General features: G+C 45.8%; 2 protein-coding genes across 2 annotated transcripts in view; one reads left to right on the top strand and one right to left on the bottom strand.

Annotated features, from left to right (window-relative positions):
- Positions 1 to 1,266: 1,266 nt before the first annotated feature.
- Positions 1,267 to 19,606, top strand: LBHD2 (LBH domain containing 2). The gene is made up of 5 exons (XM_065750441.1): positions 1,267 to 1,395; positions 10,302 to 10,399; positions 13,692 to 13,782; positions 15,868 to 16,069; positions 17,149 to 19,606. The coding sequence occupies exons 3-5, from the start codon at positions 13,693 to 13,695 to the stop codon at positions 17,223 to 17,225; spliced, it is 369 nt and encodes a 122-aa protein (XP_065606513.1). The 5' UTR covers positions 1,267 to 1,395; positions 10,302 to 10,399; position 13,692; the 3' UTR covers positions 17,226 to 19,606.
- The window catches only part of XRCC3 (X-ray repair cross complementing 3), a 421,446-nt gene continuing 403,819 nt past the window's right edge, over positions 9,692 to 27,318 (bottom strand). The window contains exon 9 of the mRNA XM_065750332.1: positions 9,692 to 9,704. The gene's annotated coding sequence lies outside the window, so the exon portion shown is untranslated. The remainder of the gene's footprint in view (positions 9,705 to 27,318) is intronic.

Here is a 27,318-nt window from a genome sequence, read left to right as displayed (position 1 = left end):
TAAATAATTGTTATGAGTCTGGGAACAAAATTGCCATAAGCAAACGGCCAACTCATTGCCACAGCCGAGTTCATCCTCAGCACACTAAGACTTTATACACCCCAATGATATATGGCACATTTAGATTTAAACTGATAGCTGCATTTTATAAGTGCTTGTAAAATGAACATGTAAAAAGCAGCAGTGGGGAACTGCTCACAGTTCCGGAGCTGTTCCTAAGGACAGAAGACAACGGGGACACTGCTGGACCGGGGTCAGCACCTGTAGCCCCAGCTTTGAGAAACATCCTGTCTGATCACTTACTGCATACAAACTGAAGCACTGATCACTCCAACCTGGAGGTCTAGCTCCTTTCTTCCTGCTTTTAGGGTGGTGGAGTCGCTGTCCCTGAAGGTGTCAAACAGCTGTGGAGATGTGGGACTGAGGGACATGGTCAGTGGACGTGGTGGGATGGGTTGGGGTTGGACTAGATGATCTTAGAGGCATTTTCCAACCTTCTGTGATTCTCTGATATGCTTCTATGACCACACAGTGCTCCATACCCTGAACAGCAGAGGCTGAGGTTGCACATCTCTCCCCTTTCTCACTGCCAGCCGTGTCCCCACAACCACGTGTCCCTCCTCAAAGCAGCACAGTCCCTGGGCCAAGCAAAGTGGGGGACCCAGCACCTCCTCCTTCTGAACCCACAGCTGCAGGCATGCAGAGGGCTGGAGGCAGGTCCACGTTTTGGCATCCTGCAGCAGTCGAGTCGCTTCTCAGAGGGATGCTCTCCCAGGTCTTCATCCCACCACTGCTCCCCAGTGCCCATTCTCACTGCGCTGCCCATGTTTCTGCCTACCCCACAGATACAAGTAGAGCTGCAGACGCCTTCAGCCCCCCTTCTCTGGAGACACTGGTGGCACAAGGGAGCCCCTGCCACAGCCCTAGGGACACCTGAGGACAGAACTGTGGAAAAGCGCACATCCCTCCCTGATAAGCAAAAAAAAAAAAAAAAAAATCCTCAAAAAAGACCAAGGAGAAACTTTACCCCTCTCGTGCATTTTCCCACCAGCGGATCGGGCGGGGGGTGGGGGGCCGCTCCCCGCTCGTGGGACGAGCACTGCGCGAACCCACGCAGCTCCGCGGGAGGTGCGGGGTGAAGGATGGGGGGAGACGGGGAGGTAGGAAGGGGGGGATGGAGGCACCTCCCCGCCCCGTCGGCGCTGCCGGGGGAGTGGTTTCCCCACGCCGGCAGCGGGGCCGGTCCGCGGGCGGGGAGGTGCCGCGGTGCCAGCGGCCGGACGGGAGGATGCGGGCGCGCTGACGGAGCTGCCGGCTCCCCCTCTGCCGCCGTGCATGGGCGGCGGGCGGCTGCCGGCCTCGCCTCGCCTCTCTTCTCTTCTCTTCTCCGCGCCGGTGAGCCGGGACGGGCTCGGGGTGGGTGCGGGCTGCGGAGCGCTTCCCCCCGGGATGCTCCGGGCAGCGCTTGGTGCGGGGAGCGGGGACCCTGCGGAGCGCCGGGGACCGCACCGCACGGGCAGCGCTCGGGCACGGAGAGCCGCGTCCCCGCGGGAGGAGCTGCGGGGGATGCAGAAAGGGCGGCTTTGCGACGCTTTCCTTCTTTTATTGTTGCCGTTCTTATTGTTTTTCCTACGCGCTGATTTGTTTTGTGAGGGTGTTAAGGGGAGCTGGCTGAAGAGTGGGTTCTCCTTTAAAGCAAAACTTGTTTGGAGGGAGGAAAGGCTGTGTGAAGGAATCCCGATGAATGAGAGCGGCACGGAGGGAGTTGCGCTGCGCTCGCTTCAGCTGTTCCTTTATTTCGGGGTTTTTCGAGGCAAGAAAGCGGGTACCGAAATGCACGCATAGGACAACGATGCTTTGCCCGCAGCCTCGCTGAGCAGAGGGAAAGATCCCTAGAATCTTGCTTTATCCATCAGGTGGTGAACGCCACACATACCGTCTCTTGTACGGAAAGAAAGAGCCCCTTTCCCCGGTAAATGAGGACTATGTTGCTCTCTGTGCGAGGGGTGTGAATGTTTTCCTGCTGCCAAATGAGCGTACCGCAAAAATTCGCGGTTCATCTGGGACAGAGATGTGTTTGTCGGTTTCTGAGCGCGGCTGCAGGCGCGGAGGGGAGCTGAGCTGGGCTGGGCTGCGCGTAGCATTAACCCCTCCGACCGCGATAAGCAACGCGCGGGGACGCTTGCTTCCATTCGTCCTTTTGTACCACAGTGCGGTCCTGTAGCGGACGGAGCTCTCCCGGCTGTAGGTTCACGTCGTACTGAAGAACTCAGAAGTTGGTGCTCCCTCACCCGGCTCTGAGCACTTAGGGGCGGCCCGGAGCTGGAGGTGAAGCGGGGAGATCTGCCCACATGTCGCCAGTCCCAAGGCACTGTTTTCCACTTCTTAGATTTAATGGGCAACAAATTTGGTGCCCAGAAAAGACTCCAGCGCACAGCTCAGGGTTTTGGTAATTAATATTCTGTTTAAGGAAGATGTTTTCGGAGTCAACATAATGATTGCAGAGAGGAAACGAGCAAACAGGGAGCGACCCGACCCGATTCCTTTGCTTTCCCGATCCAGCCTGACAATTTGTCAATCATTTGGAATTTCCTCCAGCGTCGCTGCTACATTACTTTACCAGAAGAAATGAATGCGCAAATATAGTCACAATTTTCCCTTCCTCCTCACAATGATCTCTTTGTGTTGAGCAACAGGCTTTTGCACAGATCAGGTGTCCGACCCACAGTGTCACAGGCTGACATCGCTCCTTGGCTCTCATTTCTGAAATGATGTACCCTTCTATGGGGCCAAGTACCCACACCTGCCTGGTCTGGGGGGTCGGTCAGGGCAGCCCAGCTGCAAGGCAGGTCCCATGGCACGTCCTCAGGAGGAGCCCTACAGGGACATCATGGACCCCTGTGTCACCTCACAGCTGTGTCTTTCCCTTCGCTCCTCAGACATCTGTGCTCTCTGGAAAAAGCTGTGCATGAATCACTTTCCTGCATTTTACTTCTTCAAAGGAAGACTTTTTTTGCGAACCCCAGGAAAACCATCAACCACTAACAACTCAGGTAGAATGAAAAGGCTGACTGTAACTAACAGGTCCACAAAACCTTAACTCAGCCCTTGTTCCAGCCTTTGACTCCCTTTGGTTGCAAGTTCTTAGGGGCTGGGATCACCTCTCCTTCACAGTTAGGAGAGAGCATCATCTGTACCGAGCCTTGCAGAGGGACACATCGTCCTACCAACACACGTAGGCTTTCATAGAAGCATAGAATCACCAAGGCTGGAAAAGACCTACAAGATCATCCAGTCCAATCGTTAGTGTTAAGGATTCATTCAAAGAAATAATACTGCACTCAAAAATAATTCACTTTTATCTATGTTTTGTTCTTGCCTTCTGTCGTGCCCAACCCTATGGTGACAGCACACAGTGTTCTCCTGTCTTCCTTCACAGCCTGGGGCAACTTCCCGTACTTGGGAAATTTAGTAATGGATAGAGAGTTTTTATTCCTCGGGAAAAATATCTGCATCATTGGCATCGGGTTGTGAGGCTGTGACATCTGTGGTTGTGCTGCTAATCACCAGTAAGGAACATTATTAATCTTTTCATTGTCCTTTTCCACTTAGGAGTGTGTGTGGTTTTGTTGTGGTGGTGGTGGTGTTGGGTTTTTATGTTTTTTTATGTGTTAGTTAGTTTATTTTCCCATGGCCTTCAACACCTTTGCTGCTTTGGCTGTACTGAATTCTGTACTAAATATCTCAATATTGCATCACATCATGACACTATTAACACCATAATCTGTTTTCCCCGAAGTTATATGGAAGTAATTAGTTTATCTTGTAAGTAAATGCTATTTTATCTACCTAACCACTGCTACCTGGCAGTGACAGATGAACAGGCCAGAGCACTCTTTCACACTGCCAGAAAGACAGCTGTGTTTTGCAACCCATTTCCCAGGATGTTTCCACCCAACAATCACCTGCTCTGAGCTGATACTCTAAGACACTTTTTTTCCCCACTCATCTTCTGTAGGATAAATTCTGAGCCGTCCAGACAGATGTAGATCACTCAAAAAGTAAAGGAATGGAATATTGACAGGAAGGTTCAACCTCTATTGCCATGCCACCACCATCTGCCTCTGATATCGTGGGCCAACAGAATAAAATAGGAGGCATTTCTTTACTTGAGGAATAGCAGAAGGAAACACAGGAAGCTGATTTTCATCAGTTATAATCCCACAGGTACTGTAATGTGACATCAGGGACAGAAGAATCACCGTATTCCAGGGAAGCAGAAACAAGTGCAGGGGATTGAACTAGATGACCCTTATGGATCCCTTCCAACTCAAACAAATCTGTAATGCCATGACATTTCTTTCTGAGACCTTTCAGTGATGCCCCATCCCCGTGGGCCAAGTTGGATGGAGCCCTGGGCTCTGAACTGGTGGGTGGCAACCAGCCCATGGCAGGGGATTAGAAATGGGTGGACATTAAGGTCCTTTCCAACCTAAACCATTCCATGATTCTATGGTTCTGTTTAGAAATGGTTGCTTTGACTTAGAAAGAATCCTGTATTTATTTGTAAGGTGTTCAGTTCAGAAAGCTGTTTGGAAAAATTGAAGCCAATTCAAGGTTCACTGCATGAGCAGAGCTCAGAAACTCTGCTCAGCACTGGCATTTCTGATCTCCAAAGTGTGTTCTCAGTGAGACAGTATTTGCACAGCAAGTATCAGAGGACATACCCCTACAACCTTTAACAGCCTATCTCTAATTTTAATGGACTGTTTTCTTAATGAGACCCTTTCACATCAATCAGCTGCTGAATCCAGTGTTAAAACAGAAATCCAAACTTTCTTTTGGCACATGCTTCATGAGGACTCTGTGGAGATTTCCATGATACCGAGGTCTACGAGCATTCGGAGGAGCTCGCTTAGTCATTCTTCCCATCTGCTCAGCTGCTTCCTCCCTCCCTCCGCTGCTCCGCACACGCTTCCTGGCTGCCTGCTCCTCGGCCCTGGCCCTGCAGCATGGCTGGCAGCCCTCTTACCCTCTGCTGCTGGGCCAGTTCCTTGGGGCATCTTCTGCTGAGGAGCTCAGGCAGTTGGGTGCTGAGACAGATGGAGAAAAGGCAAACAGGAAGGGAAAGGGGGAAAAGGAAGAAAAAGGAACAGGAAAAAAAAAAGAAGAAGAGGAAAAGAAAAAAAGGAAAAGGAAAAGGAAAAGGAAAAAAAGAAAAGGAAAAAGGAAAAGAAAAACCAAAGCCCACCAAAGAGGCACTCATTACTAGCTGCACTGCAAACTTTACTTAAAGCTTTGAGTAAATTCACCCCCAAACCATGCTATTATGAAAATGTGGTCATTGTGCTCCTCATTTAGTTCTTTTTTCCTTCTATTTTGGCCATTTTCAGTCTAACTCATCCTTGCAAGTAGTGTCAGTGGGAACTTGAGCGACTCCAACAAACCTAAGGCTGAGGTCTCTGTGCAGTTGCAGTGCTCTGGAGCTGGGGATGTGTAAGGAGGGCCACAGCCTCACCGTGCCACCAGGGGAGCTGAGGAGGTTGAGCTGGAGAGATCCACCAGCACCAAGCTCTTTGCAAGCCTGTGTTTTCCAATGTTGGTAGTCCACAGATGAGTGCTTGAGAAATTCCCCAGGGTGATATTTACCCCAGCAGCTTCTCTGGAGCAGGAACAGTAAAACTGCTGCTTATAGCGAGGTTAGAGGAGGGAGGCAGAGAGGTCTGGAAATAGCAACCTCCCACCCCTTTTTGCTCTCCCCAACTCCGTGCTGTGTCTCATGCTGAAATGCCGGCTCCCTCACATCGAGAGTCATTTCATCTTGCTGCTTCCTGAGGGAGACCAGCATCTCCTTGGAGCTCGCAGTGCCAAGGAGAGGCAGGCAGCTTTGGCCTGCGGAGAGCAGAACTCAAGTACTGTGTGGGCGGCCGAAGACAAGAGCTTCTGAAACAAGGAACAGAACAGATCTCTAATCTCCAGACTCTGACACATATCACACTTCTCCCAGTTGCTTAGGAAAGAGATTTGCATCCAAAAAGAAGTAGGAGGTTTAAACAGGAGTTCATACACACGCGCATTTATCTTCAGTGGTCCATGCTGTAATTTACATTTCTCAAGTCCCGTGGAACCCACAACACTCCATAAAATATGTCCATCACAAATATGCAGTCACGGGAAACAAAGAAGCCAAGTTCCCATCCGTGAGCTCAGTAGGAACTCATGTGGCCTGAAGTGCTACAGGGTCTGAGCGCCAGCTCCATCCCTGTGGGTGGTCATAAAACCAAGGCATTCAAAAACTGGATCCACAGAGTCAGAGAATCATAGAATCAGTAAGGTTGGAAAGAGCAGTAAGGTCGTCTAGTCCAACCATGAGCAGTCTGTGACTGCTCTAGACTGTATCACTCAATGCAACATCCAACCATTTCTTGAACACCTCCGGGGACAGTAAGTCCAGCATCTCCCTGTGCGTCCTATGCCAATGTATTACCACTGTTTCCAAGAAGAAATTTTTCGTAATATCCAACCCGAACCTCTCTGACACAACTTAAGGCCTCTTGTCCTACTGCCAGTTACCTGGGAAAAGAGGCCAGGGAATAGAAACACCTGGCCCTAGAAAATGCTGACATTTCCTTTCTGAGACATGCACCTTCTGGTACAATGTGAGCAGCCCCTTCATGCCTTCACCCACTACAGCTCTAGCTCTGTCCTACATCACCCACACACTCACCTTGACTGAGTTGACAGCCCAATCTGCTGCAGCATAGTGGCCCAAATAAGGCAGCCATTCTTCTAGGTGGAGAAAGCTACTATTTATTGAAAACTGCTGTGCAGAGCTCACTGCGGTTTGTCAAAAGTTTCCAGTTTGCAAAAATCAAGAAGTGGATCGTTGCTTCTCTTTGTTGACATAGTTCTTTGTCCTGTTCCAATTCTCCTTGTAATCAATAGAAGGGATTTATTTTCTTTTTGTAGCACACATGAAGACTAGGCTCCTTGAATGGAGAAAGGTTTCCATTTACCCAGAGTCTGTAAGGAGGTGAGAAGGTAAGGTTGGGGGGATGCAGGAAGGCCGGGGCTGAACTCCACATTTGTTTGCAATGTGTGCAAGCTCCAAGATTTCAGTGTTCACAATTTAAATGCAGGGCTGGAAACCTCCCTGGGATTATCCCATTGTAATAAGAAGGGGAGAAATGATACCGTTGTGCACAGATCAGTGTTTCAAGGCCAATTCCTGCTGCATATCTACACTTATTTATGTTACAAGGTGAACCTTCAATGCGACATTGTTAGGCTCTTATCATAATATTTCCATCCATGCTCCATGGGGAATGACTTACTCGAGAAGCAGGGAGGGAGGAGTCTGTCCTGCTGCGGCAGCTCGTCTCTCCCCAGCCCTACCTGCTGTGGCCATGGCGCATGATGGTGCCTGAGCTCTGCTTTCCTCATGCTACCCAGCTGTCCTCAGCACTGAAGTGACTGGGCAACAAGTAGGGATTGCCTCCAGACACAAGTTACCTGATGTCAGAGATGCTGCTCCCAGCCAGTGAGATCTGTGCCACTAGAACTGTGCCCAGTTCTTCTTTCTGACTTGTTGACAAAGCACATTCACCTTACAAACACTTACTTGGCAGTTCATCGTGAATTTACCCCAAGGAAAAGCTTCCACTTCTGTGAGTCATTTACAGAAAGCTGCCCATGACCCAGGGGTTAGCTGGGCTGGGCCTCCCACATACCTGTTCCAAATCCTGCTTATGCTCCTGGCTGTCCTCACATGGGAGATGAGACCAACCCTCTGAGACAGACCACATCTTCCTGGTGTAGGAACTCCTGGGCAGCCTGTGCCACTGTATTGCCACTCCTTCTGAGAAGTTTCCCTTAATATGCAGCCTGAAAGGTTTTGTGGAAACCTACCCTTTTCTATGGGGTGGAAGGAGGAGCAGCATTGATGCTGGTGCAAAGGCCATTGTTGTGGTTTCTCTTTGTCTCTCGGGTGGAACCATCTCTACTGTTGTTCCTGTAGTTCTATCTCCTGATGCTTGGTGCCGAGCTCCTAAGCAGACCAGCTCATTGGAGTAGTCCATTACCCAATAGCTCTGTACTGGAAAGTACCAAGCAGACAGGGCTGGTGTAATCAGCAAAGGTGGAGAAGGTAGAAAAGGTGCAAGAAGAGGTAAGCAGAGCAAGGCTTTGCTGGTGTTGTTTCCTGGCAATTTCCACTGCATAAAGGCTCATCGCATGGCCTCAATAGCTGTGTCTGGTTTTTAAAAGATTAAGCAGCATCGTAGAAGGAAGGGTATTAGTTAATGTTTCCTCTGGTGTCAGCCAAAGAAGATAATCACATGTATTAGGTAGATAAAGTGAGTATTTACTCTTCAGAGAATAAATGCATTCTGGTAGTTCCATACTCTGCTAACACTGAACTCTCCAAGAATACTGATTGGGAAGAAGTGATTCCGTTTTGAAATACGGCTGTGTGGGTGCAGGAAGGGACTTCCTCTACTCCACAATGCTCAGGCGACTTTATTTTCATTACAGCTTTAGCTGAGCCTCAGGGGCTGCCGTCCCCTCTCATTGCAAGCCTCGTAGCACAGAGTTCCCCACAGCAGTGCAGAGGGATTGGTCTTGGTTCAGTTCTACCCCAAAGTCCTTACTGAGGCTGGCAAAGCAAAAGGTGTTGTTTTAGGTCATTCAGTCCTGTGTGGACTTTTGTTTAACGAGGGCCAGGCATCTACCTAACTAGCAGCTGGGTTGGCTTGGGTTCCAGCTGGTGCCCAGCTCATCCCCTTTTACACCATTTTGTCTTTCACTGAGAGATGACTCAGTGTAATAACTGTTCTTATGACATCTAATCTTTTCCAAAGGAGAGATATAAGGTAAATGAGTACTTGCTGAATTTTCATGGGTTTAAAAGCAGCTGTTTTGTAATGAGTAGTGGGATAAAAATCTTCTTAGTAGAGTATTGGATGACATGCTATTGGATGCTCTCTGGTTTCCATACAAGAGACAAGGTCTAAGTGTAGTCATGAATTTTTAAGGGACAAAACACCAGCCTTTCTGGAGTTGGCTTGATCACTGGGGTGAAGAAAAATTGCCAGACAAGAATGAGACCCTCCTGAATTGGATTCTGGGGATGGAGATGTGATTTTCTGCTTCTCCAGTTTGCAAGACGCATGGCCTGTGGCATGGGGAGAAACTCCAGAGTGCAATGGACAATCTTCCACTGTTTTTGAAAAAAGAAAAAAAAAAGAAAAAAAAACCAACCCAAAAAACCCAACAGAAAAACAGTGTGTAGCTAATCCGGTGTTATAAATTGTGGTGGGAAGGCCTCCAGAGCAGGTAGATTTGTTTAATCACTTGGGCTGGTATCCAAACCACTGAAGGATATAAAATATATACACTAGTGCCATTCACTTCACTGAAAACACCTTTTTCCCATCCAAGGAAATAGCTGTGGCTGGCATGAATATATATTTGGCAAGCTGTTGGGCAAAACAAATTTCTCAGAAAATCATCTTTGGCCCAGATACTGACTATATTTCAGCACTCAACCTTCTCAAGCTCCTCAGCTAAGACTTTCTGACAGGGAAGTCATAAGAAATTGGTGAATCACTCTTTGAAATGGTGGGATCCTCACCTCTGCTCACCAGGCTCCCCACCCTGATACCACTGAAAATATTCTTTTCAGTTTCGAGAAGACCTTTGCAAAACTCACTTCTCCCATGACATTTGTAAGAAATATGCAGCAATGTAACTCAGTCCTTCCAGCTGATTTTTCTTCTTTGTACATTGACCAGTGGATTCAAGAGCAGGAATCTCATATTTTCATGTCTTGAACCAGGTCTTGCTAAGCACATAAAACCTGCAAAACAAGTGGATGCATCTTTATTTTCTGTTTTTCCAAATGTCTTGAACATTCCTGCATGAGTGGCAACCCTGTCTGTGGCAGGGAAGTTGGAACTTGATGACCCTTGAGGTCCCCTTCAACCCAAGCCGTTCTACAATTCTATGAAATAATTGCAGAGTTTCCCAGCTTCATCATTTGTTATGTAGCTTATGCTAAGTAATAAGGTGTATCATTGTAAAAAGTCATACTGCAAGGTATTTCAGCCTGGGTAATCCACACCGTATGCTTTGAGCTATATCCTAAGTGAGATTATTTCCCATTTAGGGTAGAAAATTACCCCGAGCTCCAAAGCAGGAATTTCTCTGCCTCCTCCTGAAGCAGCAAGCTCACCGTACTCCTCCTCCTGGATGCTGCTGGCTTTGCTGTGGTTGTGTTCTGACTGTCGTATCGTCTCTTTCAGGTACTTACAGGATTTGACAGAGCCTGCACAGCACTTTGTCAGCGGGAGTGAACATCTGCAGCAGTTTTCAGAAACGACGCCCATTTATGTGATTGAAGGTAATGTGCTTTCTTCTGTTGTTGCCCCATACTTCCATTGGTCCCCTTCTGAGTCTCGTGCTCCAATTGGTCACCATGAGCACAGGATTGGGCCCAGTTTGGTGAACTTGTGGGCATCCTCCAGGCTGGGGCACGCAGCACACAGCCTTGGAGCCCATAAACCATCAGAGCTGGAACTGTGGGCTGTAAGCTTCTCATCAGTGTGCTACAAAATGCACCTTCAGTTTTGCACTTGTCTACTGTCAGCGCAAGCTGAGAGCATGTTACTGTCCCTGAGAAGTCTAATCAGCATATGAATTGCCAGAGGGGCTGAGGGGGCTATCTTGGCTGCAAATGCTCCATTCAAATATTCAGGACATGATAGCTTGGGATAGCTTAGGGTAGAGGAATGCACTGGCCCTTCTCTCCGATCCCTGCTTCAGAGAAGAAATGGCTTTGCCCCACTTCTTAAGTAAATCTTTGCCTGCGTCATGCAGCCCACCTGTTTTCCATATCCACGTAAGTGCTACATAGTTTTGAGCACTGGAACTGGTCTTCCTTCAAGTACAGTTTTGCAACCAGAAATTTCGCAGGTCAGTATTGCCCTCTGTTCAGAAACCAAAATAAAAATGTGTGCATTGTTTCTCACAGTCAGTGGTTTAGCACTTGTCAACCTATATATTGCTCTGCATGTTGATGACCTTCTTAGTGCAAGCATAAACAGCAGAGAGTGGGCTGTTTGTTTGCTCCATGTCGCTGGAAACAGATCAGGATAGCATGGTCTTGCCACTGTAGCAGTTGCATTTAGGGTAATCATCTCTGACTGTAGTTCTCACTGAAAAGCAAGAATAGATTTTGCTCTTTTTTTTTTCATAATTGGTATATTTAAGCTTAATTAAACCTAGGGGAAGTAAATGCATCTCTTAATTCACTGCTAGAAGAATTTTAAGGTTCAGAGTAGGTGACTCATCCATCAGAAGAGAATTTATTCTTTGTTTGTAAATGCTATTTATTGCCTTGTTTTGCATCGCTATGGCTACTGGATGTCATTGGTGATATCAGCACCTACCATACATAACATAAATGCAAGACTCACTTTGAAAGAAATGCAGTTCTTAGAACCATTTGCTGGTATCAGCCACTTTTGTGTTGTATGTTAGCATTTCTCACATAAAAGCAGCAGGAAAAGTAGCTGAATATTTTTCCACCAGAACTGTCTGAGAGGTAAAATTTCTCCCGCACATAAATCATTCTGCAGTTAAAAAAGCCCTGAGCAGCACCCATCTGACTTATTCAGATTCTGTGACCTTATAAACAATTTGGTGATGTCCTGCAGTTGTTTCAAACTTGCAGATGAATTGATCTGCAGCTGCTTTCACAACTGCTTTATTTCTTGTTGCTTTTAGTGTTAAATACCCGATTAAGCTTGTTAGGACCACCGCTACTTTGCCAGCCCCTATAGATTTCTTCTGCTTTTCTTTAGTGCTTCTGAGTGGAGTCTGAGAACAATTAATCTGTTCCAGCTAAAGCCCAATTCCTCTGCCAATTGCATGTCCCCCTGTTCTTTTCTGAAATGCATGAAGTACAATCACTTCTGCCATCCCATTCAATCAAACCCTTAAGTTGCACAGATTTCTCAAACGGCTTGGGCTTCAGCAGCTTGGGAGCTGATTCATGGAGGCATCTGCTGTAACACTGGCAGGACTGTCACCATTTTCCTAGCCAGAACCATTTGTCTTTATCATTTAGAAATAATCTGTAGGGTGTAATGCGGTCTTCAGGAAGCACAGAGCCCATTATTGCTCAATAATAGAATTTCATGAGTCTTAAGAACATCTTTGAGCTCACATTACACATTTGAAAGTGCATATGTAGATGTATATGTTTGATGTCTTGTGGAACAAGGATGTAGAAGTAATTTACAGACTTGGTACATACTGAAATGCTGCTAAAAAAATGAGCAAGCCATGGGCAGCCCAGCAACCTGCTGCTGGCTGCCAGGGACTGACCCCTAGGGGATACAGAGGTGGGACAAGTCTTCTCTGTGGTGGCCAAGCCCAAGTCTTCATAAAGCCACAGAGCCTCTGAGATGATTTCTAGGCACACATTCAGTTTCTCATCCCAATCCCTTTCTCTAATATACAGGATGAGAAGAGATGAGGCACCAAACCATGGAAAGGATGGTTTAGGCTGGAGGATGGCCAGAGCAATGGCTGGTCCATTCTCCTGCTGACATTCATATCCCAGTTCTGCTCTCCCATTGTGTGTGTGTAGCAGGAGGCGTGCTGCTTGGTGTGGTGTTGGCTGAGTCCAAGGCTGGCTTTTCAGGGCTTTCTCTAAGCTGATGGATACCTACAGGGTCAGGCCCACAGCTCAGCTCAAGCGTCTCCTGTGTCTGCGACATTCTTTCTTAGATATGATGCAGTGGATTGACAGTCACTGTGCTACCATGCTGCTCTGTGCTATGGCTAATTAAAGTCCTTATGAGGGGCTTTGTAGTAATTGCAGATATTGTAAAATTTAGTTTTGTGGGGTAATTGGTAATGTAAGCCTGAAACAAGCTATCCTTGAGATGTTTTAGTTTGCATTTCTCAGTAGGAGAAGCCTTGACAAATGAGGCTTTTGTGTACAAAGCAGGACCAGAATTAATGGCAGTGTTCAGTCATGCTTAATGGGAGCTGCTTTGTGGCAGGTGGTGGTGCCCATGTCTTGCATGCCACAGCCTGAGCAGCATGTGGCACATGCTGGCTGCATGCCCTGGGTGCCAAACAGCACAGGAAGTGGCTAATGGGAACATAAGCAGCTTAGCTTCCTAAGTCCTCAACTGAAATGGTATTAGATGCCGAACTGATGCATTTGAAAATCTCACTCAACAATTCTCTGAGTATTCAGGGAAATGAACTATGGCAAATCTGGCTCTTAGACACTGATAGAGCTGGTGTGTCTGGAATTAGCCATTTAAAAGAAGTGCTGTCTTGCAAGGAAGTGGAAGAGACATTTGGGGAGGGCAAATATTAAAGACAAAGGATCTCAATGAGAATTTAATTAAAGGTTGATATTGAATCTCTGATTTACACTTTTTGGGATAAAGATGCAACACAGTGCTTAATGGCACAGCCATACTGTCACACTGTGGAGACCACAACCCCAGGCACATGGGCCCAAGAGAGGAAGAGCAGGAAAGGGAATAATTCAGAAGCTGCTTAGAAAAGTCAGTCTGCAATGTAATTAATAGAACAATATGTTTGTTGTTACATTAACTGTGGGGCTAAGCACAGAGCTGAGTTTTCCAATTCTGTTCTGATCTTTGCAGCATGACAGAGGTGATGAACACACGGGAGCCAGTGATGGAGGAATTTGCACTCAGTCAGTCTCCTGAGGAAGAAGGGGGCCCTTCCAGCCAGGTACCACAGGAAGAACTGCAAAGGGTCCTGATGTTCATGCTGGGTGTGCTCCTGACTCAGGGTGCCACTGCTCTGGGATAAATCCCATAAACACGGTGGGCTTGTGTTTGCTCCTTGGCACAAGATATACTGCTGTGGGTCAGTGCTAAATTCAGGTAACTACTCTGGGAGAAAACTGTTGAAGGTTGGAGTCCTATCCACAGCTTAGAGATGTCCAATGGAGGCAAGCAAGTAAAATGAAATGAGAGGCAACATAAAGCCAGTGACTCAGTGGGAGAGCTTGCTTTGTTCCAGCACCTTCCAAGCCCTGTGGCCAGGAGAGCTGTCCTTCTCTTCCTGCTGCTCCTGCCCACTCGCTGCATGCTCCAGCTTCCGCAGAAAAACACAGAGCGGCTTCCTGCTGCTCCTGACTCATTCCTGAGGGAACGTGGTCCATGCTGGGTGCTGGGGAAAAACATGACGCGATGTGTGTGAGAACAGCACAACTGAAAATAGCATCGAGGTTATACAGGTGCCTCGCCTAAATTTTGTTGCTGCATTAATAATCGGATTTAATCACAAATTTTCACCAGTGTGTGTCATCTCCTAGGTCTCCAGAAAGATGGGAAGAGCAGAAATCTTGTTGCCTTCAGTTCCCCCTGACAGGGGCTACGGGCAACTTCATAAAAGGTCCTTCCAATCAAGATAACTGCCCATGGAAATTTCCTTCCAAATTATAAACAGCTTCAGAGGAGTAATGAGAAATTAGGGGAACTTTTCTGATAGTCACATGAGCTGCCTGCGAGAATATCCTTGATCAGAGTGAGTTTTACCCCTATGAGTGCAGTTCTGGGAAGCATTAGAGAGGTTTAACTTCAATGATTCCCTTGGTCTAACTGCACAAGAAAAGTCCTTCTTAATTGTGTCTCAATTTGCAAGGCTAACAATAGTGAATAATATTTTCCATATTAATGTAGTTTGCAGTGATGAATCCCCATGACAATACCCAGGGGAGTGGGAGCACAAGGATGAGAATCCTCATCTTCAGCCATGCAGTCGGATACAGGCACTTTCCAGACATATTGGAAGGGAACCTTCCCACAATCTCATACCCCCATAGGAGCACTGATGCCAAGTGAAACAAGCAAGGCATGAGCTCGCAGAAAGAGCAGCTCACGAGGGAGGTGGCAAAAGTCATGGAGCAAACACCCCCAGTAGATTATGACACCAGGTCAACAAGCAATGTCCTGGGGGATATTGAATCACAGAACCATAGAACAGCTCAGGTTGGAAATTCAACACGAAGAACTTTACAGCTCGTTAATACAAAATGTACAATTGAAAAGCCAAGAGACAAGGATTCAGCAAGCAGCAGCAAAGTCTGTGCAATGTTAATAGCCTGGAGGACCTCGAGTGAGTTTTCCTTCAGTTCAGTCTGGCCTCCAGCAAAAAAAAAAAAAAAAAAAAAACTACACACAAACAAGGCACCCTGAGGAACTACAATGATCTAGGAGTATTGAAAATGAGAAACAACTTTTATGTGTTATAATATCCTTCACTAAAAATACTTTGTTCAGCTTCAAGCTCTGATCACTATGTAAGTTGACCTGCAGACTCAGTGTGACAAATGAAATAATAGCTGGCACTGTCCTCTGTGTAAAGGCGAGCTCTGGGGCTACCTGTTTGCATGAATGCATCATAAAGTATAGTTTCACATTACAGAAAATAGCTCTGCAGCACGGTATACTTCAATAAGCTCAGTGCATAAAAAGTGAATAAATCACATAAAAGCAAAAGGACAGTGGCCAGAAGGGCTGCAGCATATGTGTAGCTTAGCATTCCAGCAACAAGCTTTGTATCCTACGAACATACCATGAAACATGAGGAGCGGGCAACATAGTGAATCTTATTGCCAAAGTCTCCATTTTCATTGTGCACGTTGGATCACATAAGTCACTCTGCACCAGGTTGAGGGGGCTTTCTGATGGACATGGTAGCACATGTCAGGTGTAGAAAGGATGCTAAGATGGAGCATGTACCACACTTGCTCTGAATACACACCCTTGGGCAGGGCTTTGACAGGAATGTCTCCACATGTCTCACCAGGCTTTCCCAGACTCACGTGAGAAGTACCCCAAGCTGTCGAAGAGACTGCCATCAATCGTGGTGGAGCCAACTGAGTCTGGTGAGGTGGAGAGCGGGGAGCTGCGCTGGCCTCCTGATGACCTGAAATCAGTGGAGGACAAGGGTCTTCACGGTGACCAAAGAGTCTGCATCCAGCAGCAGCAGCAGCAGATGGATCTGGAAGGTCTGAATGAGCAGTTTGATTCTTGCTCCCCATAGGAAAAGGGCAGTTTCAGGCTCAGAAGACAACCAAATAACAGTGGGTGCACAGAAACACCTGCGCACAGAGGCGAGTTATATGGACTAAGCAAGTCCTTGAGGCTTTTGAGGTGTTTCCATCAGGTTCAGTGCTGGCCTCTTGCAGGGCCAACAGGCAGTGTGCTGCACATTAGCAGTTCACTCTAGGAAACAATAACCCTGTTCAATAACGTATCTCTACCTCGCTATCTCTTAGCCTAGAAGTTGAGTATTTAACAGCTGCGTGCTTTCAAAGCGTCACGGTGTCCCAGGAGTGCATTAGTGTAACAGGAGCTCACAAATATGTAGATAAGATAATAGTGTCACTGTGGGCTAAATATGCCTAAAGATAAGACTTTGTAAGTGTAGTTTGCTTTTTTTTTTTTTTTTCCCACCTCAGTGCTCTCATTTCCCCTTAAAGAGTGACACAGTTTTCATTTCAATGCAATGGCATTTGCCCCACAAGTGCCCAAAGACAGCAACTAGGATGGGGAGCAGGATGCACCCTCCCATGCCTTCAGTGGTATATGACACAAGGTCTGATTTTGAGTTGTCATATCACCTACTGTTCCAGTCAAAATTCCTAGGTAGCAGCAACCACAGGGTTGTATCATTCAAGAAGAAGTAGGACCCAATCTATAGCTTGGACCAGAGGCACTTTATGGCCTGTGTTGTTTTTGTGCAGTGACATTAGGACTTGCTACATCTTCAAGACCAAACATTTGAGCACTTAGACAGCAGGCAGCCCTCCCACTTTGGTAACTGTCTTGCTTTTAATGAAAAGGATCATCACCTCATCTCATTAATACCTCATCTCATTAATACTGAGGTCTGAAGTCCCCTAAGGAGTCAGGCTGTGATGCACTCAGAGTACATTACTCCAGGTTTAACTACTGGTTTGCAAGTACAACAAATTACCAATTTCAAGGCTGAGTGCCCAGCAGATCAGCCTCATGGAGCAGGATGTCACATGAAGGCTGTTGTACAGTATGAGGGAATCAGTACTGATAAACCATTTCTTTGCAGATACTTTAGCGCATCCAGCTCCAGAAGTGGAAGACAGCAGAGATACTCTTGAAAGCAGAACTGAAAAGGATGAGTAGGAATTCCATGGCCTTGGAAGTGAAACTTCATTGTGAATGTTGTTGACAAGCTAACACACTCTGAAGATATGTCAAACTAATCTGTATTTAAATCTGCAAGGGTTTTATTTAGTTAGTACCTGGTAGGAAGTGTACGGGCTTTAGAACTGTTCTTTTCAACATTTTGACTTTCAGGCTGAGATTCATATTATTTGTTTAGTTTGCCCATGGGAAACAAAGGGACGTGTTAGGAAATGCACCATGGAGCTGAGATTACAGAGGAAATATGTTCCTAGTTTCAATTAGCACATTTCATTGGATTTACCTTTTTTACGCAAGGCTGCTTTCAGGTATCAACAGCAGGACCAAGGGGTTACGTTTCTCCAAAAGGGATGTCTTAAATCTATAACCTTTATCGTTTTTAGCCATTTAAAACTAGCACTGTGATATTATGGACAATAGTTGTAATATAATGTCACCATTTGATTTTGTAACTTTTGTATAGAGATGCAAGTGTAAGATTAGTCTCCATCGCTACACAGGATCTCCAGGCTGCTGCCTGGGTGCGGATCAGAGCAGATCTCTCCCTTTGGCCAACCTGTGCAAACTGAGGTGAACCAGCCTTGCGCTTACTGTCTTTTCAGTAAGGCTCAGAAGTTTCAGAAACACTTCCTTGCTTTACATTGATGAACTGGAATAGCTAGTCACTGGTGTTCGTGGAGTGAGGCTGTTCATTGTAGATTTGGTTGGGTGGGTTGTGCTGTCTGTGCACTCTTTGGGGATAATGTCCAGCTGTGCTCTCCACTGAAGGCAGCAAAATGGCTCCTGCTTCTGCCTAGGCTGGATTTGTCCCACCTTGTTCATAGAAGTTGTCGTAACTACTCCTTTGGTATGTTTTGTGTATAAAATAGATGCAGAGGCTCAGCTCTTCCTCCCTCAACTCAAGCCACGTGGTGGTTGGTTGGGTGAAAGGAGCTCCAAAGCCCAACCTCCCTCTTCTTTTGTGGAACATTTTCACCTGCTGCCAGGTCCGCTCCGAGCCACATGCGAGAGTGGAAGAGAGCCAGGCTGGTGGGACGTACACCAGCCTCCATCCTACCCCTGGGAAGCCCTCACCTGGCCCAGCCCTTCAGCTCTGGCTGCACAGCCATCTCCAGGACCACAGCTCGCAGTGGGATGAGCTCTGCATATGTTGGGCTTTGGTGGATGCTCTTTTTTCTCCCTGCCTGGAGATGGATCTGAGGGCCATTTTCACAGAGGTGAGCTTGCTCCTGCACAGGGACCTTCCAGAGACTCCCTCCTGCTGGTCACCATCCCAGGAGAAGTAATGTTCTTGGCCCAAAACATTACCCCTTGGACAGTACCGGTGGAGATAATGCATGTTCTCAAAGGGTGTGACTGCTTCAGTGACAGAGTCTTGTGAGCTATGAAGCTGGATGCCTCCATCTCGGCAGGGCTGGACAGGGTCTGTACTTCCAATTAATGTTGCAGCCGGAAGAAGCTGCTCGCTGTGGGTGGAATGAAATAATAGGATTTCTTCCAGTGTTAACTCCTGAGTTGACTTTCAAGTGCATTCTTCTCTCCAGTAATAATTTTCTTTAAAGGAAACTTTCAATTGTGTGATGATGGATAAAATTTACTGGCCAGATGTATTAATAAGATAAGTTTATACCTTCTTAGCAACCAAATTTAATATATTTACTTACAAAGAATTCTGTGCAATGAATGTTTAATACAAAGGAAAGAGACTATTTTACTTCAAAGCAACATTAATTTATGTACAAAATTATAGCTCATTATTTGGGGTGTTTGGGATCTAAGACCCTTTTTATAAGCAGTGTAGTGTAGTATAATGTGATACTGAGGTTTAACTTTGCTCTCTTGACCTATACAACAACCTGTTCTGCCTTTCTGACGTAGACATCCTTACCCAACCTGTCCCAAAATTATTCACGGTGCTGGGAGCATCAGACCTCGGCAGAGCTGCAGAAGATTTTGGGACCACCTCCTATGCCTGGCTGCTGTGCATGGGCACAGGGTGACCTTTAAATGCTGCCCTAGCACTGGCTGAAGTTTACTGGAGCTCTAGGGAAAAGTAGCAACAATGACGACGTATTTTTGGCCGCGCAATTTCCTTGACCCTGTGTCTGCTCAGCTCCACGGGGAATGACAACAGACGTGTCATTTGATTTGCTTTTCACTTCGTCAAAGGAAAACCAGTTATTTGGAACACTTCCCCTCATTTTATGTGCACTCTATCTGCTCTCAGATGCTCCCTCCCTTCCTGTTCTGGATGGCCCTTATCCCATTTCCACCTGAGGTCAATGGCACTTCCCTAAATAAGTTTCCCAAAGAAACAACAAAATGCAACATCCACCCTGTCAAAAAGCCACATAACACCACTTTTTTTTTTTTTTTTTGCTGGTTGTACACAGGGCAGCAGCTCATGCAGAACTGCCAGATTTCCTTCTTCCAGCCCCATCACTCCCCTCCTTCCTGTTTCCTCTTTCTGCTACTCCCTCTGACTGTTTCAGCTGAAGCAAGTGGATGCTTCAGACCTCATCTTTCCACTGAAGCTGTGTGGCCCCAGTTTGACCATCAGACAAAGCCAAACTCCTCCTCCTGCTTTTATATTTCTGAGCATGGGACAGAGGCCCTAAAGTAGGTGAACAAGATAGAGAGAAACATGTTTTATATGAAGAAGCCCTATTTATTCAACTTGCAGGTCTATGATCGTCCACTTTGTCTGTGTGCAAGTGTCATCTCTATGATAAAATCAGTCATTGTTTTGTATTTTTTTTCTGGATGAAAAGCTTTGTAGAAACTAAAAAGGAAAAAAAAAAAAGACATTCAGTCATATTTTTCTAGTCCAGCTTGTAGAATATTTCATGTAGTGCAGAAAGGAAGTTTTATGGAGTAAGATGTTGTTGGATTTTTGCTCTGTTTCTGTTCTTTCTAATTTTGTAAAACACCACCTGTACATAATACTCAACTAATGTATGTTCTTTAGATGTACTACAGCATTTAGCCTATTAAATGCCTATAACAGACTGATTGGATGTGGTGTAGCTGCAGTCCCTTGGTCTAAAAAGCCTGGAGAGACCCTTGGGAAGCTGCTGTCCCACTGCTGCTCTCTATCCCATTGCTCCTCCACAGCTCAACTCAGGCTCATGCCTATAAGCACTCATTTTCTCCTCCCAGAATCATAGAATCACTGAATCATTAAGGTTGGAAAAGAGCTCTCAGACCATCTAGTCCAACAATCAGCCCATCCCCTCCATGCCCACTGACCATGTCCTGCAGTGCCACATCTCCACAGTTCTTGAACACCTCCAGGGATGGTGATTCCACCATCTCCCTAGGCAGACTGCACCACTGCATTACCACTCTATCTGAGAAAAAATGTTATCTAATAACCAACCTGAACCTCTTCTGGCACAACCTAAGGCCATTACCTCTTGTCCTATTGCTGTTACTTGGGAGATGAGGACAACAGCCACCTCACTACAGCCTCTTCCCTTATGCCCTGCTTGGGCAGCACCTCAGACCTTGCTTCTGCTGCTGCTGTTGCTGGGCTGTTACTGGTAGCCCTCACCCTGGGTGACGGCTGGTGCCAGCTGGCACACAGTCACAGCCCTCCTAACGTGATGTGCAATTCTAGCATTTTCTGGAAAGGCTTTTGTAGTGCCCAGCAGGAACTCACATTACTGGAAACCTATAGCCCTGCAAGGAGAGGGGGGTCATGTGGCAGAGAAGATGAGAGGTAGAGATAATCGGCACAGAACAAACAAATCATTTTCCAAAAACATCAACTTACCCAAACGTTAGAGATTGGATCAATGGGGGTTGACGAGCTGTCACTGCCCTCCTTTTGAGAGGATCTGCTCACAGGGATGGGTGCATAGCAAGGAGCACTGCTGGGGGACAACCAGCCCCTCAGTGGCCATGAGAAGTCCTGCTACTCACAGTGGGTAGTGCCTAGTGGACAACACCATCCCTGAAAGTGAAATTGCCTGAGCCCAAGGGAGTGGCAACAGTCCTGGCCTTGGCACCACGCACTGTGAACCTGATGCTTGGTGTCACTCTGTACTGGTGTTTCCCTTGTGCCATGCATGGAAAATCTACAGTCCAGGTATAGATTTCCCTGGGTAAGGAGACTGATCTTACCTCCTGCACATCTTCTGGGTGTCTGAGCCTTTTGGAACTGTCCCTTCTTCCTGGGGCTAACCTGCCTGGAGTTCAGCCACAGAAAGAGGTAGTAAATGATGTCTGGAGGCCCAGAGAATGCAATTGCAAGTGGGGCTGATTCAGTCACCATGAGATCTGAGCTGAGCCCACTCTTACATGAGCTCATGGACAGCAGTTTTGCTTCAATTTATTATGATAAGGATGTGAACACTGTTGTCCCGCTCCTAACACTTATATTTCAAACTTAAATCAACTATACCCTCAGGTTCATTTAATATTATCCCACTAACATATTAGCAGCTTTTCTTTTTTTTTTAATTTTAATTTGCATCTGCTTAATAGATCTTTCTTCTAGGTGTGTGGTGCTTGACACTCCTATCTAAAGGAACAAATAGCTTTTTCAGTGGAATTAGCCTTTATTTAAACCACTACTGAGAGAAGGAGATTAGCTTCAATGGTGTTAAGCTTAGAATTATCATTTCCAAATCGTAGAATCAAAGAATAATGGTACAATCATTTGAGTTTGAAGGAAGCTTTAAAAATCATCTGGCCCAACATCCCTGCAGTGAACATGGACGGCTACAGCTCGATCAAGTGCTCAGAGCCCCATCCAGCCTGACCTTGGTTGTCTTCAGGGATGGGGAATCCACCACCTTTCTGGGCAGCCAGCTCCAGTGTCTCATCACACTTATCATAGATGAAATTCCATAATAATTTGTGAGGGTTTTTTTTTTGTCAGCATAAGTGTTTGTTTTTGTTGTTGTTTTTTTTTTTTTCAAATCTAGTATTTGTAAGACTTCAGGTGATCCCTGGCAGCAGCAGGAAGCCCTGACACCCATGACAGACACAGAACATCCTTCGTGTTCCCGATATAAAAGCTGTTACTTGTGTGCACTGCTTCCACCATGCATTGCAGCTGGACACCGTTCCTCCTTCTTTGACACTGTGGTTTTCATTTCAGAGACAGTAACTCCTTATTCTTTAAATTCATTCAGTTCTGGAAAATGAAGATTATAACAAAGGTGGGTTTTTCTTTTTTTTTTCTTCTAAGATTTCATTGAAAAAAATTAAACTTGAAACATTAAAGAGTTGCAATTTTCCTCTAAGAATGCCGATAAAGCATTTTCCTCCCTTCTCTCCAACACTTAAATGGATGTTTGCAATCAAGCCAGTGTTCTGCTTCAGCAAGTCTCCTGGAGCGTGACAGGCTCTCTTTATGAATTAGTCATTTAATTTATGGAACGTAGGTTGGGTTTTGTCACATACTCAGGTGTCCTCTGTGCCCTGACAGCTGTGCTCCTTCACATTACCATTCAAGAGGGGATACAGCCTCTGGGATGCTGCTTGGGAATACAGCCAGAGCCAGGAGCTGGACTGTCCCATCGGTTGGACTAGATGATTCAAGGATTGGACTAGGTGATATTAATGGTTGTTTCCTGCCTTAATGATTCTATGATTCCATTCTATGATTCTGTCAACCCAGCCTGTCTGGCCTTAGAGCACTCACATGTCCTCCAGAATTCACCCTTCAGTCTTATCAAGTTCTACGAGAACAGCTTTGTGGCAAAAATATGGAGTGAGCACAAAATGGCATGGGATGAAAACCAGCAGCTCAGGCAATTATTTTACTGGTGCCAGGTTTAACTTCCACTATGCTGAACTGGTGGAAATTTTGATCAAGTAGGAACAAGTAACAGATTTAATGTGAGGTTTGGGACCATCCTAAACATTGGGAAGACTTGGTGCTTAAAGCAAAACCCGAACACAAAAAAAGAAAGAACAAAACTGAAGCAGCTGCCTGGCCCTGCCAGCCCCATCTCCTCCATTCTACTCAGGCTCTCTCTTTGTACCACATCTGGTGCCCTGGTTACATACAATGACTCTGTAGCACAGGGACAGGACTCAAATTCAAGCGGCATCTCTCAAGTGAAATTGCAACTGAGGAGACACACCTGAGTTCCCCAGTTCACACACTGGCTAAGATGTCACGGCCTATATACAGCTGGGCTGGGTTAAATAAAGTGCCTAATTCTAGAGTTTTAACTCATCCTAGAGTTTTCAAGCAAATTCCAGGCAGGACGAAGAGCCCAGTACTCTTTCTCACCCTTTTGCTTTTTTAAGCCTAGTTCATACATGCAGAGCTAAGTCTTGTTCCAAGTGATTCAGAATAAGACCAGAAATGGAGCCACTGCCCACTAGAAATCATCCACGTGACTTCCATATACATTATGAGAAAGGAAGTGATTAAAATACTACATAGCTTTGGTGCATGGGTACAAACCATGGCTACAGATATACTGGTAGAAACACCTTAAATTTTGTGGCATTGCTTTGGGTCCACTGCAGCTGAGAGATGCCATTGGACATGGAGGGGAAGAAAGGAAGAAAAGAAAAAGGGTGATTTGAAACTCTGCTTTATACGAGTGTTCTTAATATACAGTAGTTGAAATGGTCCAAGATCTGTCTACAAGCAGTGTAAAAGCAACAATTCAGTGTCACTGCAGTTATCTACCCAGGGTACTCTTGCATTGCTAAGAAAACCTGAAATAAGTTAATTTTTTTGTCCTTTTTTCCCCAGAAAAGCGTACATGCATTTCTGTGAAGATAATAAACTCTTTCTGCTATGCAGAACTCTGCCAAGAGCTGTGCTTGTTATTCCAGACTTAGAATAAAAATTGCATACGAATGACCTAGATACATAGAGCATGGCACATGGGTGGAGATTTGGCTAAACCCACCATACACAGCTAATAAGAGAGCATACAGGTTTGGGAGAACTCTGTGATGTGATCTGATGGAGTCTTATCACATGGGTGTGTACAGATCATGGGAGGAGGGAGAAGTAATACCTGATGGACGTTGGAAAGTATATTTCATTTGGGTTCATAAAACTGAGTGGCCAAAAGAGAGAAGAGCATCTGGAGGTATAAATCAAACTGGTCCACCAACTTGGTGCCTGACTTAAGTCATTTGACCTCTTGTGTTTCAGCACCATAAAACTGGATACATGACTGATTTCCAAAATGAGAAACAGATGCTGCTGTGCTTCAGCAAAACCCTCCTGCATATGGAGCCACGCCTACTTATAAGGAAATTTCTGCACACTGCATATTTTTATGTTTTGAATTCAAAATGATGTAAGTTATTAGCAAGCTTTTGGTAGGAGCGCAATGCAGGTGGCGGGATGAGACCATGTTTTACATCAGAGCAGAATACAGCTGTCACTTTAACATGATCCCACCTGGAGTATTTGCAGGCAGCAGAGTTTCTGTAACATCTGCTGTAGACGATGCATGGAGGTGGGAAGGTGTGTGAGTACTATAGGACGGTGAAACATAGCTTACAGGAGTTAAAGATACACAAACAGAATGAGATGGAGGCACAGAGCATATGATGCCTGACATCAAGTATCCAACACTTCTAGAAGTGACCATCAGCTCTGCAGAGAAAAATGCCAGAGGAAACTCTTAAGAGCTGATTTCCACACCAAATTTACTGTGAATAGCACTGCAGTCCAACACTCATGCTAACATTTCAGACTTTACAAGGCACCACTGATTATTCTGCTTTACCATCTCAGTTTTCTTGTCAGTGCAGTTTAATAAAGACCACAATGGAAATTCACCAGTTGAATTTTATCAGGAAATAAAATTTCTGGAAAAATTAAAAAATAAAGGAAAAAAACACATGTTAGTGCTCACTCAGAAAACTTGTTTACACCACTCTTCTTCAGCCTACCAGGAAAACAGTAAACTCTGCATTTAATTTTCCCATAATTAAGATATATCTTCCCTTTGTGCATTTGTTGTTTTTATTATTTGTTTGTTTGTTTGTTTCTTTGTATTTTTGTTTGTTAATTTGTTTTTCCTAGGGCGATACCATTCCCCTCTGAGTAATGGTTTACTTCTAACTCTAAGAAAGATGCTGTGGATACAAAACATATATGAAAGAGCAGCAATCCCTGGTGTCGGAAAACAGCTTAAGAAGACATAATAATGTAGCAAATGAAATAACCCTGACTGCGTCCATGCAGCTGTGCTTACAAACCTTCAACCCATTTTTCCTCAGTGAGCAGGTGCGCACAGAAGTAATCCCTCTGGCTGTGGACCTGCATCAAGGTGAGCACTGCATTGAATCTGTGGGCATTTGATAAGAAAAGTGCTAATGACCTCAAGTTGTGCCAGTGGAGGTGCAGGCTGGATATTAGGAAAACTTTCTTCTCAATACGAATGGCAGTGCACTGGCACAGGCTGCCCGTGGAGGTGGTGGATTCACTACCCCTGGAGGTGTGGAGATGTGGCACTGAGATACATGTTTTAGTGGGCAATGTGGGATGAGTGGATGGATGGGCTAAATTACCTAAGTGGTCTTTCCAATCTCAATGATTCTACAATCTGGAGCCTCCTTTTGAACCCACAGCATGATCATGGCCCTGTCCATCTGACACTTTCTCAGCAGCTTTGCTGTGCTCGCACAGAGAACTTTCCCCATGAGCCATGTCTTACTGAAGAGCTTGGGTAGCTCTGCCCTACAGCCTGGAGCAGAAGTCAGCTAATGTGCACCAAATGGGCTAGGAAGCTTATTTTCAGCCTTTGCACTCCTACATGACAAGCACACAAAGCACCTATTAAAGATTAATGCAGCAGGCCCCAAAGATGGGAGCTCTCTGAAAGGCACAGCACAGCAGGACTTCGTTAGTGCACGCGAGCAGATGGACACACTGCTGGGAGCCGATGCACGCACTGTGCCACACTGCACTTCCTCCTCCTGCCTATAGCCTCTGAACTTTGCAAGCAGTCTCCAAGTATCCATAAATGATTCAGAGGCAGGCATATTAATGAGGGGTAAAATGTTGCTGGCGGGGCTGTAGGAGTCCCTAGGCTGCTGCTCTGGTTCTGGTTTCATCCCAACTTTCAGCATAGTCATTTCATTTAGCTGAGCTAATGGCATACATGAAGGTTTTCAATCCTTCCATCTTTGCTTTCCTATAGACATCTGTTTTTGTCACATCTGATTTCCACAGCCACATACACCTGTGGGATTTATGAAGATTCTTATGGATAGGATCTGGTGAAGGACACAGCATCTGAATCCCACACAGGTTGCGGCTGGCAATGAAGACATGCAGTGGTCATACACATATTGTGCAAAGTTAGCTGCAACGATGGATGTGTTACACTGTCCAAGCAGTGGGGTGCTGCTAAGCACAGTATTGAGATGATCATAGAATTGCTTGGGTCAGAAAGGACCTCAGAGACCATATAGTTCCACCCAGCTGCCACAGGCAGGGTTATCAACCACTAAATCAGGCATGAGATCAGGTTGTTTAGGGCCCCATCCAGCCTGGCCTTGACCACCCTCAGTAACGGGGCCTACACAGCTTCTCTGATCACCACACTCTATGATGCGCTGATTAAGAACACTGACATTCTTCACATTCTTCCTCTTTTCACTCTAAACTTAAAAGCAGTAATTTATATGTCTAGTTTTTCAGAAATTTTTAAAATTAAAAAGACTACCAAATAATTCTTCTGATGCCTACACAGTGTGACATTGATCGCTGCTGCTTGGCAAATTGGACAAGAGGGATTATATGCAATATAAGACCTTGCACAGAATGTAGTGGTGAGATGGTCAAGACTTAAGAATTTCATCTTCAGATTAATGAGTGGAAATATGCATGCAGTTACCAAAACCTGTTGCTGTTCAGTCCTTGCCTCTTCTCCTTTTTGTATGTTTGCTTTTGTGTTGCATTTCTTATGCCGACGCTGAGCTTTCTACACGAAAAATGAAATAGTTCAAATATTCCACATTCCTATCAGCAGTCGCCCGCTGTTGCTACACACCCACCTCTCTTGTCCGGGAGACAGCTGCCTCTGTTGGATGCAAACAGGCCAGAGGGAGCTGGGCCAAGGAGCCATGTCCC

Source organism: Cyrtonyx montezumae, unplaced genomic scaffold, assembly GCF_038088225.1.
Source record: "Cyrtonyx montezumae isolate F1298 unplaced genomic scaffold, pur_monq_1.0 scaffold_10, whole genome shotgun sequence".
In the NCBI taxonomy this organism is placed as follows: domain Eukaryota; kingdom Metazoa; phylum Chordata; class Aves; order Galliformes; family Odontophoridae; genus Cyrtonyx; species Cyrtonyx montezumae.
The sequence above is the reverse complement of the archived record's forward strand: the minus strand, read 5'-3'. Positions and strand labels throughout refer to the sequence as shown.

Excerpts from the sequence above, each read along its gene's own strand:
- LBHD2 (XM_065750441.1), top strand. The coding sequence starts at position 13,693 with ATGACAGAGGTGATGAACACACGGGAGCCAGTGATGGAGGAATTTGCA. Across the intron at positions 13,783-15,867 it reads AAGGGGGCCCTTCCAGCCAG|GCTTTCCCAGACTCACGTGA; the intron begins GTACCACAGGAA and ends ATGTCTCACCAG. Across the intron at positions 16,070-17,148 it reads GCAGCAGATGGATCTGGAAG|ATACTTTAGCGCATCCAGCT; the intron begins GTCTGAATGAGC and ends ATTTCTTTGCAG.